General features: G+C 31.3%; 1 protein-coding gene across 1 annotated transcript; it reads right to left on the bottom strand.

The window, feature by feature from the left end:
• Window positions 1-273: 273 nt before the first annotated feature.
• Window positions 274-2,176, bottom strand: LOC127117835 (protein LATERAL ROOT PRIMORDIUM 1; the record flags this gene model as incomplete). The annotated part of the gene is made up of 2 exons (XM_051047950.1): window positions 274-797; window positions 1,231-2,176. Coding segments are annotated over 2 exons (1,302 nt in total), but the record flags the coding sequence as incomplete, so codon positions are not given.
• Between the last annotated feature and the right edge of the window lie 17,373 nt (window positions 2,177-19,549).

Below are 19,549 nucleotides of genomic sequence, written 5' to 3'. Positions count from 1 at the left end.
AAAAAATAGCTGTCAAAGGAAAGGAAAAGAAATAGTTAATACAATAATTAAAGGAAATTAAAATTATTAAAAAAAAACATTGATTAATGGACCTATGCTTTTCCATTTTGAGTTAACTTGATACATAAACTATTAGTTTAATTAAGAGTTAAATAATGATTAATGATACTCTTCTTTGTCATTGAATGATCATTGATCTCATGAACTTAGAAAGGCAAATTTGAGAGAGAACAAAGAATAAAACCTTAAAAAAAACAAGATGAAAAATGGACATATGCAATAAGGTACAAATTCTATATAGAAGAAAATATAGATGAAAATATAGAAGAAAATTAATTAATTTTCCCACCCTCCAAGATTACTACTACAAATATCATAAATCTTCTCCAAGTATAACTATAAATACTTTGCTTTACTTGGAAAAATTAACATTAAGAAAATTCAATTTATTTGATTACCACCATAACCTGAATTTCCAAGTAAACCTCCACTTGAAGCTGCTGCATAAACATCATGAGAAGGATCTAACATTGGTGAAGAAGATGGAGCAACATTTCTATTTGCACCTCCGCTATTACCACTTCCGCCACCTAAATGAAGCTCGGAGAGGTTAGGATAAACTTCTCTATTCTCGACACCGTGATCATAGAGAAAACCTTTGAAAACATGGCCATTGATCTTCACTACGGCTTGATACGCATACTCGTCTTTTCCATCGTCTACCGATGTTACTCTAACGCACTTGAATACGGCTGGTGCGCGAATTTGACCCGGCATTGACTCTTTGAAACCTGCATCTGTACAAAACAAATCAAAATTTATAACATTTCCATCGAGACAAACGAGTTGAACTATTCAATGTTCGGGTAGAGCTTAAATGAAAAAGCTATCCGCAAAGCAAATTTAACAACTTCATTATTATAAAGAGAATTGAATCTCAAAGTAAATTTAAATTGGTTCAATTCATTGTCAACTCTAAAAATACATGCACGGGCATATAGTGTAGTTTAGATCGAAAGTGAGTTCTTCAGAATCACGCTGAGCAACCGTTATTTCAGCAAAACCTAAGTTTAGGTTCTACAAAATTCTGATGCTCAGCGTGATTATGATAAACTCACTTATACCAACATGCACATAAAATTTTAAGAAGTTTTCCATGAATTTGTTAAACTCACTTATTTGAAATTTACAAAAGCTATTACAAATGAAAAGTGATGAGAAATAACAAACCTTGATGGCTAGAGGTAGTGTCAAAGCTTCTAGGGGGTGTAGTATTAGAAGTGGAAGTGTGAGAAGTAGTTTGTGAAGCTATGAGTCTAGGTTTTTTAGCACCGGATGTTGAACCACTAGAGCCACCACCAGCAACCACCGTGGTTGTGGTCGCAGAAGCAAGACGTTCTCTTCTTCTAGCAGCAGGTACCCAAGTACTTTTAACATGAGTAGGGCAATCAAAACCTCTACTTTTACAACAAGTTCTACATCTTCTATTACTACAATCTTTCTTCGCTTGGTTACCGCAATCTTGACACGTTGTTGTTCCTCCACCACTGCTTGTGCCAGAACCAGTTAACCCTCCACCGCCACTACCACCACCGTGATGAACTAAATTCGTTGGACTTGTATTATGATGATCAAGAAAGCCTTGTTTTTTCAAATAGTGTGAGTGTGAATTTTGTTGTTGATGATGCTGATGATGTTGATGATGCTGTTGTGGTTGCGGTTCATGCCAAAATTGAATTCCTTGATGGTTTTGGTTTTGATTATGGCTATGGTTTCTTCTGTTGTTTAAGTTTAACAAGTTTTCATTTTCAAGACAAGGTGAAGCGGAGAGTAAAGGGATAACACCGACGCCGAGAGCGGTGGCGGGGTTAAGAGAATGAGGATGAGTATCGGAGATGAGAGATTCATGGTGGTGATGAAAAGGAGACGGTGCTACAACGAACATACCCATTTCTGGTCCGTAATTGATGGCTCTAGAGGAACCTTGCCATAACCCGGCGGTGGGTCCGGTGGAAGGTCCGGTGTTTCCGGCGGTAGGACCGGCATTGAAACCGAGTGAGAGATCTTCGGGAGCGGCAGGACGAGGTGTAGAAGATGAAGTTGCTGCCCAATCAGCAAAAGCTCCTGAATCTGAAGGCAATCTCCTTGTAGTAGCCACAACTATATAATATGATTTTTAATAGTTGTCAAAATTTTGGTCACAGAAGAAGTAAATAATGTGGGGTGGTGTAGATCTTATATGGTGGGGTGAGAGATATAGATAGATATTCAGAAGAAGAAAAAGTAAGTAAGGAAGGAACAAGTTTTCTGCTGTTGCTGTTATTGTGGCTACTACTTCTACTACTATTACTGTAAATTTGGCTTTTTCTTCAGTGGATGAGAAAAAGTTTTGGTTAAGATTGCTAGAGAGAGAAAGAGGAAGAAGCTGAGTTTCTGGAGGGTCCAGGAAACAGAAGAGTGTTGGTTGCAGTGATAACAGTGAGCAAGAGCAGTGAATGAATGAGAAAAATCAATAACGACCTTTTTTCTTTCTCTTTCTCTGTGTTTTATTTATTGTTGTTGTTGTGGAACATTTTCTCTTATGATGTTCTTTGTTTTGTTTCTTTATTTTTTTTTGTTGGTATTTTTTAATAGGGTTTACTGGAAAGTGAAACTCAAGATGGGTTTGTCTTCTATATCTCTCCAATTATCGTCCTTTCTGATATTTTTATCCAATATATTATATTCTCAAATATTTAATAAAATAGTATTATAAATGTAAAACAGGTTTAACCAATATTTAATTTCAACAATTCTAATTAATACAAATTGCTACTACAAAATAATAATATATATTATTTTTATTTGAAGATCATTGTTCCACATTTTAAATAACAAGTTTTTTTTTTTAAAAAAATTGTCACAAATAAATAAATGTCCTTAGTTTTGAGTGTGAGACTTCATAATTTTGTTTTTTTAAGTGTTTTGTTAGATTGAAAAGTGCTTGTTGTATGTAAGTTATTATTGATTTCCATTCATTAACAACAATGTGGGATTATTTGGTGACAAAAACAAAAACAAATTTTAATTTGATAAAATAATAGAAATAAGAGAAAAAAATAAATTTATTTAATTTTTAAATTTATAATATTAATCAAATTAATTAATTAATTTAAAATAAATAAAATTATGTAGTCTAAAAGTTATTCTCTATCATAATTTTATATTTAAAAAAATATTTATTAGAATAAAGAAGGTGAATGTTTGATATAAATTATTTTTAATCTCAATTCTCAAATGATAATAGTTTTAACAAAAATAAATTTTAACTTATTAAAATAATTGGGACAAAAGAAAACAATAATAAATTAAAAATAAAAAATTTAATCTAATAAAAAAAGTTATAAGCAGTAAATCATCTGCTATAAATTGTAATTGTCATACAAAACCTAAATAAATTCCTTGTTAATTTATAAAAGTAAATTAGTTATAGTTTATAAAGTATTAAAATCATCAAAGTGATGGAAAAGTACTAGTATATTACTGTATACTTGTACCATATAACCGTAGAGTAGAGAGATAGAGAGAGGAGTGAAATAAAAGCACATAAAGACTTTTGTTCCCTTATTTTTGTAATTTTATAAACACTCACATGACACCACTCTAACATTTATTTACTTCTATATCCTAAGCGCGTGTCACTCACTCAAGCGCGTTTTCCATTTCTCACCTCACAATCCTACGCCGTTTCAGTTCTATCACCATTGGATTGGAGCGTGAGAATCACCCAACATGGAATACGTATGATTTATGTTCTTACGCATTTTTCGGGAAAAAAGGTTAATAATATGTTTGAGTAGCACTCTGGTGCTATACACTGTACTAGTCTATAACATAAGGTGTCGTCTCTGTATGTTTTTCCTTTTTTTCTTTAGATTGTCTTTCTAACTTCTAATTCCATATCTATCATTTCTTTTCTTTAGATTGTCTTTGTCAGTAATTATATAACTTAATATTAAAAAAAGTTATATAAATTATTTTGTCTCATTATAAGCAACTTAGGTGTGTTTACTGACATTGATTTTTAAGATTGTTATTATTATTATTATTATTATTATTACTATCGTTTTCTTTTTTTCTTTTTTAATTAATTAGACACAATCAAAAAGCAGTATGTAGAGTCCAAATCAAGAAATTCAACCAAAAACGCCTAATATTTCATCTGATTCTTATTATAAAGAAAATTTATTTTTTAGATTTATAAAATAATTAATGTATTTGGTATATATAAATTAGATTTTTTTATAAAAATAATCAGTTTTTTAATTAAATTTTAAAGTAATCAATTTTAAAAAAAAATTATAAAATAATTATTTTTTCTTACTTATGCGTCAGCTGAACTGGCGCATGCAACTAACTACATAGGAGACGCCAAAGCTCTAGGCGCATGCTTGCAAAGTCAATGCATGTAGGCGCCACATGCATTGGCACATGCATGCCTTGATACCACATGCATTGACGCGTGCATACACTACGTAGTGTATGCACCAATGCATGTGGCGCATGCTCCTTTCATATATATTTTTAAAATTTTAAATGTTATAATTAATTATATATATTTTTTAATTTCAAATTTTTAATAATTATAATTAATTAAATGACAAGAAATTTCAAATTTTTAATAATTATAATTAATTAAATGATATACTGAAATTAAATATTATATTATATTATAAAGAAAAAATACATAGAATTAATAAGAAATTCAATGACCCGACCGATTGAAATGCCCTCTTGTTCCACATTCAGGTGCATTAGTCTGTCTTCGAGGTCTCCCACGATTTTCCTGAGGTATTTGGGGGTCTTTGAGTGCTGACATGATTCAACGGTGACTGGTGTGAAGGTCCAGCGGTATTTTATAGATGTGTCATCATTTGTCCCCAATAGCTGGGGGATTGTCGCCAACAGCGCTTCCGTAATTGAGTTCGGTGTCCATGTTGTCGTTGTTGGGTCGTTGTTGTTGGGTGAATTATGGACGGTATGATTGCCCGAATTGGGACATTAAATCGGTTTGAAAACGAAACAATGGTTCCTGGGGTGTACTATAGTCAAACAATGGTTAGGTGTTGTGGCGATGGGATGTTTGGATGTTCATTGGTAGGGGCTACGATGACATGACATTGAATAATATGAATCATCTGAGCTATAGACTGTTGTGGTGGTTGTGTATGGTTGTTGGTGGTTAAGGTTTGATTCTTGGTTTTTAGTTTGGGTGTGTGGCATGAATTGGTTGCGAGGTTGGGTGTTTGGTTGTTAGGTCTATATGGTAGGGTGATGGTGTGAGTTTGGTCGTTGGGTTTGGGTGGGTTGACATTGTTCTTGGACGGGGACTTGTTGTTGAACGTATGATGACGAAGCTCGTTGGCGTGGATCAATCAAATACCTTGGCTCAGACACAAACTGTGGTGTTGTAACCGACTTAAACCATGTCATATAATGTTGAGTTGGTCTAGCATCATGTATGACTGGTTCGTTTAAGATGTGTTGTCGTCGATTCCTCTAATGACGACACATCTCTTTTGCGAAGTCTCTCTAGTCAGAATAATCTCATTGGGCATCGACTCTTTGTTGGTGCCAATCTCCCAAACATGTCGGAGGTTCTGGAATTTGTTGTTTCATGTCGAACTGCAGTTTTACACGGTCACTCTAGTGCATCTCCAAAGTAGTGAATCAGATAATTGGTGTTTTCTGTCCAAACTGCATCATCATCATGGTTAACTTGATGATCAAGATCCAGATATGGCCTCCAGATAAACTGTACAAGAATATGACATGATTAAATGATATGTAATTGGATAATTTTCTTTAATCAAATGTAGAGTTGTGTAGTAGTATTACATCTTCTAGTCCAATGTGGTCTAATAAATTGCGATAGATTACTACAACGTGTTTCAGACACCTGTTGTAGGTCATCCCTTTAATTGACCACCTAGATCGAAAAGATTTGAAAAATATTATTTACAGTTAGTTGTAATATAAAATCTAATAAATTAGATGGTAAAATTTTAAACTTACTTTGTTGCAAGGGGAATAAGAATGACTTCTCGTTTACCGGGGCGAGTGACGGCATTCTTGACCAACCTCATGCTTGTAGCAAATAGGCGCATGAATAAAACGTACAAGTATTTTTTTGGCATTTTTACACAATGCACTATATAGATGGGACAAAACAATTGAACCCCAACTATATGTGCTTACCTTATTTATGTTTCGTAACAACGGAAAATACATAATATTTACCGTATTACCAGTACTTTCAAGAAATAAAAAATTACCAAATAGAATCATAATATAACATCGAGCTTTAATTATATTTTCATACTCGGTAGATTCTTCGGTTAATGTTATACTTGCATAATATTGTTTAAGATATTTTAAGTTGATACTTTGACCCCTAGCTTGACCAGAAGTCTCTCCCGTAGTTATGTCTTCACACAAATGGGCACCCAACAGTTCATTGCATATAGAGTTACCTTGGTTAACTCTACCATTTACGGTCTTACCATCGATACATAAACCTAACAACATGTAGATGTCCTTAAGTGTGACGGTACACTCATCGAAAGGAAGGTGAAAGGTGTGGGTCTCGGGTCTCCTTCTCTCTAACAAAGCAAGAATAAATTTGTAGTCAACCGAGTATGAGACTATGTTGAGTAGATTACCAAAACTGCATCCTCGAATATATGGTTATATCAAAGGATCGTGTGATACATATTCATGTACGCGACATCAAAATCGCTTTGGGTCCTAATAAAACATAAGTAAGAAATAAAGTAAGAAGAAGTATTAAACAATAGAAACATAAGTAAGAAATAAGTAAGAAGAAGTAATAAGAATAAGTGATAATATTCAAATGTCGCAATATTGTCGATTGTTCCTCGATGTTCATCACCCATAGTCAATAGAGACATAATGTTGCAGAGAGATTGACCTTGGCAGAGAGATTGAGTGTTGCAGAGGTTGAGTGTTGTATAGGTTGAGTGTTGTAGAGGTTGATTGTTACATATATTGTATGTTGCAGATGTTGAGTGTTATGAGTTGCTGCAATATTTATAGATGAGATATGCAGCATGTGAAGCATAAGAGTAGGGGCAAGGCTATGGCGCATGCATGTGAAGAATGGGGTAGGCGCCAAGGCTAGTGGCGCATGCATGTAATTAAACATGCATGGTAATAGGCGTCAAGGCTAGTGGCTCATGCCTTGCTTTATGCACCATTGATAAGGGCGAATGCTTTGGATTATTAGGGCAAAAGCATCTTTACAGGCGCATGCTTTGGATTATTAGGGCAGGGAATCATGCAGACGCATGATTTGCATTGTCTTGTCTCTGCATGGAATCCTGCAGATTCTTGCATTGCATTGTCTTGTCTTTGCAGATTATTTGCATAATTAGTACACTCACTGTCTCCCCTATTTAATTGCATGCTAATATGTGATCAATGCATTCACCATCAAATACTAAACTTATATTTAAAAAAATGTCTTCATCACCACATTACATGATCAGTGCCCATACCGATGGTGAAAAATTTGAGCATCACTTATTTGGTTTTTGTTTTCGCAACACAGAAGTAACTCGGTTTACAATAAATCGATGATCAAATTTTTCACATTTGAAACAAAGAATAGAAAAAAAAATTGTAGTGTAGTCAGGTGGGACTATAGAGTTATATATAATCTGGGTACACTGATATAGAGTTATATATATTACCACAACAATAACAAGTGTCGCAGTTCATTGATCAGTCACAAGTGTTTTGTGAAACTGATGACGACGAACAAGCTGAAGTCAATGTTGTTCATGAGGAAGAAGAAGAAGTCAAGTTATTGGTTTATTCAATGGTGAATGATGATGAAGAAGAGGAGTCATTACCAGCTAGTCATGTATATTATCCACTTCAACACATGACAAGCTTGAATTTGGGTTCAGATGAATCTTAGTCAGATATATTTTACAATCCTTATGTGCAAATTCAAGGATCATTGAAAGAATGAGACACATTTAGCACAAAAGAAGACTGTGTAAAAGTCATTAAAAAGTATCACATGGAATTATCAGTTGATTACAGGGTTGATCGAACTAATGCAACAAGGTATAAGATTTATTGTCTAAATGGGCTTTGCCTTTTCCAGTTGTCAACTTCTTACCAGAAGAGGGGTGATTCTTAGGAGATTGGTTCCATGGGTCCAGTTCACACATGCATGCTCACGAACCCAATGTAAGACCATCGCAAACTTAGCTCTCAGTTAATATGCGATGAAATTTTATCTGTCATTAGCGACAATCCTTCGCTAAGGTGAGTACAATAATCTCGCATATTGTAACACAATACAACTATACTCCATCATACAGGAAGGATTGGATACCTAGGACAAAGGCGGTTGAAAAAGTGTATGGAAATTGGGAGGAGTCTTACAAACAACTTCCAAAATACTTGGTGGCTCTTAAACAATATGCTCCACGGACTATTGTCAATTTGTAAACGTTGTCGACGTATACCCCAGATGGGACTTGTGCTATTGGAAATGGAATATTCCACCGACTCTTCTGGGCGTATCAACCATGCATCAAAGGTTTTGCTTTCTATAAACCTATTATACAAATTGATGGTGCATGGTTGTATGAAATATAAAGGAACGCTACTGATAGCAGTGGCACAAGATGGCAACAACAACATTTTTCCAATTGTCTCTGCCCTAGTTAGAGGGGAGACTGTTGAGGGGTGGAGTTTTTTCCTAAAAAATATCTGATTGTACGTTGCTCCTCAACCTAATTTATGTTTGATCTCTGATCGACACTTTTCAATAGTGAGTGCCTACAAAATCATTGATAATGGCTGACAGGATCCTCAGTCGATGCATGTCTATTGCATTAGACATATCGCTCAAAATTTTATGCGGGAGATCAAAGACAAAGCACCGCGGAAGAAGGTTGTCAACGCAGGGTATGCATTAACAGAACCTTCTTTCAAACATTATCGCAAAGACATCAGATTGTCAAACACAGACGCAGTACGGTGGATCGACAATATTCCATTGGAGAATTGGACTAGGGCATACGACAACAGTCAACATTGGGGCCACATGACAACAAATATTGTGGAATCAATGAACTCTATCTTCAAAGGCTTCAGAAACCTACCTATAACCGCTTTAGTGCAAGCAACCTATTTCAGGCTAGAGGCGCTGTTTGAGATCAAACGTTCCAAATGGAGTTCAGTGTTACAACCTGGGCAGTTATTCAGTGATGCTTCAATGAAATTCATTAGACATGAAGTTGCCAAAGCTAACACACGTGTGGTCACGGTGTTTGACCATACTAAAGGTTGGTACAATGTTGTTGAGTCCATGAATCACAATGAAGGAATGTCGAGGGGACAATATAAAGTGGAACTAGATAGAGGTTGGTGCGACTGCGAAAAGATTCAAGCCTTTCGTATGCCCTTCTCCCATGTCATAACGACATGTTCAAAGGTTCGACGAGATCCATCCTACTTACTATCCGACGTTTACAAAGTCATAAGCCTCTCCAATATTTACAAAATTAGCTTTTCAGTGGTAGCAAAAGAGGATTACTAGCCTGAATATCAATGGGACATTCTCTGGTACAATGAAGTAATGCGAAGAAAGAAAAAGGATCGCCTAAACAGCACTCGTATTCGAATACAAATGGATATGACGAACAAAATGGTTCGATTATGTAGTTCATGTCGTCAGCCCGATCTTAATCGTACTAACTATCCCAGTGTTGGAACAAGCACAATAAGATAATTTTAATTGTACCTCTTTTGCTTTATATTAAAAATAACATTTATTTCATATGATAACTTTGTGAGAAAATATCATCACAAACAAATACAACACATACAACACACAGGTAACACATAAACAACAACACAATAAAATACAATAAATAAAATATCATTACTATAACTATGTGATTACAACCATCAAAACAATTTTGAACATATTATACATCAGCCTGTGAACGTCTATGTCAGTCTTAATATCCACCCATACACGAACTTCTCCATTTTAGTTGAATGTGGACTCAAGCCATTGAATTATTCTAATCCTTTCACCCTCTGCAATTTCTCCATCTAACCAACGGTTCAACGTCTGATTAAGACATTCAAACGATTATATATTCCAAAGTCGAATATTTATCGGAGGTTCCACTGCTGAAAAGATTAAATCGGAATTTCTATTGTGAATGTATTCAGACATGGTTAAAGAAAACAAAATTGAAGGAGATTGAATAAATTGGAGAAAATGGAAGGGTAAGAAGTTGTGTGAAAAAATATGGGAGATGCACATGATATTTATAGATGAATCCATGCATGCATGCACCAATGCCTTAGGCGCCACACACACATAACACATGCATGCGCTAATGCATGTGGCGCATACACACATGCACACATGCATGCGCCAATGCATGTGACACCTACATGCATTGGCTTTGCAAGCATGCACCTAGAGCCTTGGCGCCTCCTTTGAAGCCTAATTGCATGCGTCAGTTCAACTGACGTATAAGTAGGAAAATGTGGTTATTTTGATATTTTTTTTGAAAAATTGGTTATTTTGGAATTTAATTTTAAAAAACTGGTTATTTTTTATAAAAAAATTATAAATTAGATAAATTGATTATTGAATAAATCTAAAAAGTATATTTTCTCTTATAATAAAGACAAGAGAGAATATATCATAAGTCTAGCTAGATACTCTTTCATTTAAGGTTAGTCCAAGTCTTGTATATCAAATTATTTATAATTTGTTGTCCTATTTTATAATTGCTTACATTGCCCCCATAGCAAGTATCGTTTTTGTATTTCCATCATTCATACAAAGGTTATGGAAAAGTTGTTTTAATCCCTTTAGCTTTTACTCCTTTTTTGTTACTTTTCTTTATCGTCCAATGTAGCTCTCTTGTCCAATCTCCAGGCGAGTGGTCAACCTGTGACTATTTGAAAACCTCCTTCCAAATATTTTTCATGTCATTGCATTCAAAGAATATACGTTGTAAGGTTACCATATGAGGGAAAAAAACAACATTTGTCGTTATCAATCAAGTCGAACCTGTGTAGTCTCTCTCTCTCTCTCTCTCTCTCTCTCTCTCTCTCTCTCTCTCTCTCTCTCTCTCTCTCTCTCTCTCTCTCTCTCTCTTTCTCTCGTTTCAAGTTTTTCATGGTATGTTATCCAAATGACAAATTGAACTCGGGTCTCGCTTCACTATCATAGAGCAGCTTCCTCCATGGATTTATTGAAGATTCTCTTTAATAGCAAAATATACTTTCTTTTTTACTAGTTTGTGTCCGTTGTCACTCCTGCCTTTTTTTAGCCTTGTTTTTCTACTTGGGAATTGTTTTGAGAGTCTACGAGCATGTTGTCTTTATCAGCACTGTTATGATATTGTCATTTTTGATGTAGTTGCAGTGGATCCACTTTATCAAAAGACTATTCGTCTTACCACTAACGTTTCATAAAAGTTTAAACATGGTTGCGTTATTCCACTCCTACAACGAAATCAAGTTAAAGCATCCTTACTTCTTAATAAATATTAGGGTTTAATATGTTTGTGATCCTCATAAATATCTCATATTTCACTTTTAATCCTTACAATTTTTTTCAAAGAATGATCCTCCTAAAAAAATTTATCCACACTTTCAGTCTCTCATACTAAAACTGTTGCTAAAACCGTGACTAATTCAGTCGTTAAGTAGTAAACTGACATTAATTATGTCGTTAAGTTGTAAAAATCGTTGCTAAGTTGCATGAGGGACCAAATTATGGATAAAGATTTTTAGGAAGACCGTTTTTTAAAGAATTTTTTTTAAGGGACTAAAAATGAAATATGAGATATTTAGGAGGACCACAAACATATTTAATCTTAAATATTATTACTCTTTTTATTGGAAGGGTTTATTCATAATTTTTTAAATTTTAATATCCGACCTTGCGATGGATTTAAAAATTATTTGCACCTAACATAATTCAAATATGAGATATATTCTAGTTGAAAATTATGATGTATTAGTATTATTAGTCTTACAATTTTTTTTCTTTAATTTAGTAATTTAGTGTAATATCCCATATTCCCTTAAATGCTCAATTATTTGTCAGTTGAGACCAATTGAGTTCCTATGTACTCTATCTTTTGTCAGTTGGAACAATTAGAGCTCCTATGTGCTCTAAATGTTATTAGTTGGGACCAATAGGGTAACCACTGGACTCTGAAGAGATCAATCCTTATTAAAAGAGAAGGACCATTATTAATAAGTACAAGAGAGGACATCTTTGGTAACATTAATAATTGGTCAATTGATACTGGAAGATAAAATATCAATTGGGATATTTTTATTACTACTTGATATTATATGTTATAATTACATATTACGTGTGTATATTGTGTGGTGGTGATTGGAAAAGAAAGAAGAAGTGGATAAGAAGGAGGGGTAGGTAGGAAGAGAAGGAGAGATATCAGAAAGAAAAATAAAAGAAGAGAGGAAAGGTAAAAGGAGAGAAAATGAGAAGAGAAAGAAAGAAGAGGAAACTTGAAGAAGAAGTGGAAACATCAACCCTTAAACCAAATCCTTGTTATCATCATCATCATCTTCATCTCTATTTCATCATCTTCATCATCAAACCAAGGTGAGTTCTAGTTAGTTTCTTCTATAGAGTAGGCTTCTCATTTAGATAGAAGACTATGGTTTGGTGTTGTTGTCTTGAATCATAAAATAGTGAGTGAATCCATGATAGCATGATAAACATTCTAAGTTATTCATGAAATATTCCATGAATCATGAGTTAACTATGTTTTCTATGATTATGGTGTTGTTGTGATTGAACATGGTTGTTGTTGTTGTTGTTATGAATATGTGTTTTTAAGGTTGAGAAATCCTTGAGTGTTGATTTACTGTTGAAGAATCATGTAATGTGAAATGGTAGATGGAATGCCATGTTGTTAGGAGAAAATGGTAGGTGAAAAGGAAAAATAACAGATGAGTTATTTGAGGAAAGAAGTTATTGGGAATTGAAGAAGTTAGAAATTTCCTAGACCAATCGATTGGCCTTGGGAATCAGTCGATTGATTCCTTCGTATTTTTGTGAATATGGAATTCCAACCAATCGATTGGTTTAGTGAAATTTTATGAGAAATCTCCCAATCAATCGATTGACATGAATTAATTCTGTGATAAATTAAAATATGCTACCAATGGGGGTCAAAACCAGGACCTCCTTGGTATGGAACAAGCCTTACCACTAGGCTAAGCTCTTGATGTTGAATATTTGTGCAAGGAACAAATGTTAACCTATATTCTTGATCAAGTTAGATTGATAAATTATTTGAGAGTTGTAACTCCGTTTTGGACGTGGACGGTTGCGTTAGAAAGATAACATAAAGGACTATTATTCTTATCCCATGTTATAATATATTATGTGATTTATAAATTCTATGAATTATATTATGATGAATGTTAAACATTGTTGTTATGTTGAATATGAAATAACATGATTAAAAACCTTACAAAGATGAGTGAGGAAACCTAGGATAATAACTTGATTAATAACTTAGAAAGATAATCTAGGTTACGGAAATGAGTATACGGTGATGCTTGGACACAACGGTACCTAGGTGTGTATCGTGGACAAGTATTCACTTGGTAAGCGAATCAATATGCTTTGTATGGAACATGTGTGATTTATGTATGAGAATGGATCATGTTATGATACCATGAGAATTGATATGATATCATGAGATTGTTTGAATTTTGGTGAGGAACTTTTGTTCCAAAAGTCCTATTTTGGTGAGGAGCGTTGCTCCAAAAGTTCTATTTGTTATTATGAATCAATCACGTTTTCGGAATTGGTTTTGATAGTGTACATACCACTTCAAAGGCTTAGGTAAAGCGGTAAGTGGGTATGTGGCATCAATGATTCGTGCCTCAATTGGGTTTGAGCCCCAACCACGGCGGACGTGGGGGGAAAGGTGGACACCTAAGTGGGTTAGAGTCCCATACGGTGAAAGATACCCTAAGCGGGTTAGAGTCCCATACGGGTGACGGTCGCTTGAAATGAGTTTGGAACTCATAGAGGACCCGATATCCACCGCGAAAGTCAAATCATACGAGCATGCTTGAACCAGGCCTGGCTTAGACGTAAGTCCGCTTGGGGATTGATGTTTCGTGCATCCGAATAGCGATTCATTGAGTGGATGCATTCAATGACATGTTTCCATACATTGCGAATATCCCTTAGTTACTTGAGTCTTAGTTATCTTGTGTGCATGATACATAAGTAACGAGAGATGAAGACTCGAGTTAGGATTCGATTAGAAAACCCTGTAGAGCCGAGTGGGCCCATAAGATATGAGAACTCACTGAGATTATTATCTCATCCCATTATTTTTGTTATTTTTCAGGTATTCCTTGCAGGTTGAATTCAAGAGAAGTTGTCTATGGATGTTTCAAGGGACGATGATTATCGTTATCTTCCGTTGTGGAGTCGTGTACAATGAAGATATTGTACATCGTTCTTAGATTTTTATTTTAGGAACCATTGTATGACATGTTCCATTGATGTTTTTAGTTTGGACATGTATTTATATTGATGTCATTAGGCACTTATGTTGTGTCAGTACCAATTAATAACACTTGTATGATATTATTCTAGATATATATTATACGGGGTGTTACATTTAGTGGCTGAAATTTCATCTTTAAAGATAAATATATGAGGTATTGCAGATTTAAACATGCATCTCTATAATTGAATATCGATGCACAATTATCAATTGATTGACTTAGTAAAAATTCTTGCCATTTTAACATTGATTAACACAATTTTATATGCTGGATTTGAAGGATGAGAAAATTGTTATTAATTAAATTATAATGAGTGCTTTCAATTTCGTGTTAAAAGTTTATAGGAATGTTATTCCTACACCATTTTTACATCAAATACATATATCGTATATACTGTTCATCGTTTTTATACGGTGAACAATTTTTTAAAATAAAAAAACTAATGAACAATGCATGAACAGTACATGAACAATGCATGAACAATAGTGATGAGCAATGACCGGGAATAATGACTTTAAAGTAGTGAAATAAAATTGATTAATAAAATGTAAAAAATTAGTTAATAAAGTACAGGACCGACCCAAGCCTAAGACAAGTAAGACCATCGCCTTAGGCCTCAATTTTTGGCCTTTTAAAGTAGGTTTCAAATGTTGATAAATGAGGCCTCTAATTTATATTTAAGAAACATTTTATAAATAATAATTCAAAAAGTAGTAGGAGAGTTGACAACAATGTAGTGTTGCAAGTTTTTTTAAACGGGTTCGACTCCTTACTGATAAATACTGAAATACAGTGTAGTGTAAGTGTTAGTTTGTAACGTAGGAATATCTTTTCTCAAAAAGTTTTTCATTAAGCTAACAATGCATCAATAATTGTATCACATGATTAGACAGAATATAGTGATTTTTTTTTAAAATAATCATATTTTTTTAAAAAAAATACGAAAATAACCAACTTTTCAAAAAAATTTCCAAAATAACCATGTTTGGGGGAGTTGGCGCACCTCCTTGGCACCTGTGTGTGGCATGTGTGTTTCTTTTGAAAATAATATTTATTTTTGCAGCTAACAAGAATCAAACACACAACCTTTGGTTTGATAGTGAAAGACATTACAATTGCACCACAGACCCTTCATATTAATTGTTTTCATCATATATTTAATGAGCCATTGTTCTTAGATCATAAGAGAAAGACACTAAATATTTATTTTAAATTTTAATATCTTAAATATATGAATTATATTCTTCAATATTTATATAGTTTATTTATAATCAATATAAATTGCTATTTCCATTTTAAATTATATGTTACTCCTATTTTGTAAAATATTTTGTTTTATATTTTAAGTTGTTTTGCAATATAAATTAAATATTAATAAGTTTTTCTTATCATACTATCTACTATTTATATTATTCTTTTATTTCATCATCTTTTCATATCATTAATAAATGATATATAATTTATTTATTTATAAAATTAATTATAATCTAAATTTGTGTGAAATATCATAAAGAAATTATTATTTAGGACGAAGAAAGTATCTCATTTAAGTTATGCACGATTTTTAAAAATAATTGATAGTATTTATTTTATTATTAAAATAAATCTGATTTATTATAATGTTTTATTTTTAAAAAATATATTGTTCTTTTTTCATTTTATTAAATTTTATCTCTATTCTTTAATTTTTAAAAATATTATATATTAATATATTCAAATTAATATTCAATTATATTGTGTTTTATTTTATAATGTATTTATATTTTATTAATTTTTTATATATTAAATATTTAAGTATTATTTTATATAACTTAGACATGTATTAATATATTATATTATTTATAAAAAGTAATATAATATTTAAAAATATATTATATTTAAAATAATATAATTTTTCAATTGTATTTATAATAAATATTATGAAGTTTTATTTGAATTTTTGTGTAAAAATTAATATAAAAACTTCATAATATTTTTAAAAATTAATATACAATTGAAAAATTATATTATTTTAAATATAATATATTTTTTAATATTATATTACTTTTTATAAATAATATAATATATTAATACATGTCTAAGTTATATAAAATAATACTTAAATATTTAATATATAAAAAATTAAAAAAAAAATAATTACATTATAAAATAAAACACAATATAATTGAATATTAATTTGAATATAGTAATATATAATATTTTGAAAAATTAAAGAATAGAGATAAAATTTAATAAAATGAAAAAAGAACAATATATTTTTTAAAAATAAAACATTATAATAAATCAGATTTATTTTAATAATAAAATAAATACTATCAATTATTTTTTTAAAATCGTGCATAACTTAAATGAGATACTTTCTTCGTCCTAAATAATAATTTTTTTATGATATTTCACACAAATTTAGATTATAATTAATTTTATAAATAAATAAATTATATATCATTTATTAATGATATGAAAAGATGATGAAATAAAAGAATAATATAAATAGTAGATAGTATGATAAGAAAAACTTATTAATATTTAATTTATATTGTAAAACAACTTAAAATATAAAACAAAATATTTTATAAAATAGGAGTAACATATAATTTAAAATGGAAATAGCAATTTATATTGATTATAAATAAATTATATAGATATTGAAGAATATAATTCATATATTTAAGATATTAAAATTTAAAATAAAAATTTAGTGTCTTTCTCTTATGATCTAAGAACACTGACTCATTAAATATATGATGAAAACAATTAACATGAAGGATCTGTGGTGCAATTGTAACGTCTTTCACTATTGATCCAAAGGTTGTGTGTTTGATTCTTGATTTTGTTTGCTGGAGACATTTATTTTCTATGCTCGCTTTTCTTTTTTAAACATAGTCTATAATAGTTTTAAAGTTAAATTATAGTTTTATTGTTCCTCTTTTATTTATTTAAATAATTTTATCATATTTTTTGTTTAAATTTGATAAAATATTTATTTTAATTAAGGTCTTACTTGTGAAATATGATTAATTATTATATAAAAGTATTTGTTTAAAACCAAAATATATAAGTCACATATTATTAAAAATGGTACATTATTAATTTTCAATGTAAGAAAAGAACGACTTAAAAAACCTTTTTGATTTGTTTTTTAAAAAATGTTATAAATTATTTAAAAAATGGGAACTCATAAATTTTGAATGAAAAACATGTGAAATTGATCACAAGTGTTTGACTTAAACATATAAATATTATTTTCTTGAACATGGTAAAATAGTATATTAAAACTATAATTAAATATATTTTTATTACATCTATTTAATACATCCTTGCAACGTACATAAAAACTGCAACACACAGAAAAACTATAGAAAAATGAATAAAAGGTTTTATTTCCAACTTAACGTAAAAGTACACACACATGAAAATAACTAATCACCCTATTAATTAGAAGATTAGTTATTACTAAAACTAACTCAGACTAATCTAAATAATAGTTGAATGTATATTGTTGATTCCAAGTTTGGCAAGAAAAGGAAGAAAAAGTTGCATGATGGGGAGTTTTTTTAAATATATCTGCAACTTGCTTTAAAGACTGAATTGGCATAAGGTTTATGATTTGAAATTTTTACTTAAATAATTAATTTTTTAAAATGAATATCCAAACTAACTCACATTTCCACGTAAACTACTCCACTTTCAGAATTTTTTTTTTAATAATCAGATTTTTTAAAAAAATTTCAAAAATACCCATTTTTTCAAAAAAATTACAAAAATGGGCAATTTTTGCCCTAATATACACATAGGCGCCACCCTAGTTGGCGCCTACCCTTAAAGGGTAGGGCAAGTCGCCACTAGGAGTGGCGCCTACCCTTAAATTTTTTTTTTTTTTTTTTTAAATATGTTTTTTTTTTTTTTTTTTTTTTTATAATTTTTTTTAGTTTATGAATTTATATTTTTTATAAATTATATTAATTTATATTAACACACATATATATAAATAAAATTATTTACAAGATATATATATATATATATATATATATATATATATATATATATATATTATTTATATATATTAATTTAATTTATAAGTAATTAATATTATTTATAAACTTTTGGAAAAAAATTAATTTATATACGTGTAAATAAATATTTATACACATGTAAATTAATATATATATATATATATATATATATATATATATATATATATATATATATATATATATATATATATATATATATATATATATATATATATATATATATATATATATATATATATATATATATATATATATATATATATATATAAAGATAAAGATAAAGATAAAGATATAAAGATAATAAACAGAAAATATTTTTATTTAAATAATAGACAAGACAAATATTACAAAGATATGATTAAAATGCATTATTAATTTGGGATTTATCACATATGATGCGGTCCATGGTACGATCCGCACGGGGGAGGTCTAATTACTCGCCTAGACGGGTGGTAGTGTTGGCATGCATTGGTGCAGACTAGGTGGTAGTGTTGGCATGCATTGGTGCAGACTAGGTGGTAGTGTTGGCATGCATTGGTGCAGACTAGGTTGCACTTGTCTTGTCTTGGGGAAGACTTGGTGGAACCTGATGATGCAAAGGTGTGACACGTGGAAGGCATGCGTGGGAATCTTGCAGAATAGGTGCAGGCTAGGTGGTAGTGTTGGCATGCATTGGTGCAGACTAGGTTGCACTTGTCTTGTCTTGGGGAAGACTTGGTGGAACCTGATGATGCAAAGGTGTGACACGTGGAAGGCATGCGTGAGAATATTATTTAAAATAAATAATCAGGTTGTTTAAAATAAATTATTAAGCTTAAATAAGATTGAATATTATTTTAAACACATAATGGAAAAAAGAGGTAGTTTAGTATTGGAAGTGTGATATTCAG

The sequence above is a fragment of the Lathyrus oleraceus genome, chromosome 2, assembly GCF_024323335.1.
Source record: "Lathyrus oleraceus cultivar Zhongwan6 chromosome 2, CAAS_Psat_ZW6_1.0, whole genome shotgun sequence".
In the NCBI taxonomy this organism is placed as follows: domain Eukaryota; kingdom Viridiplantae; phylum Streptophyta; class Magnoliopsida; order Fabales; family Fabaceae; genus Lathyrus; species Lathyrus oleraceus.
This window is presented reverse-complemented; position numbering and strand designations above follow the sequence as displayed.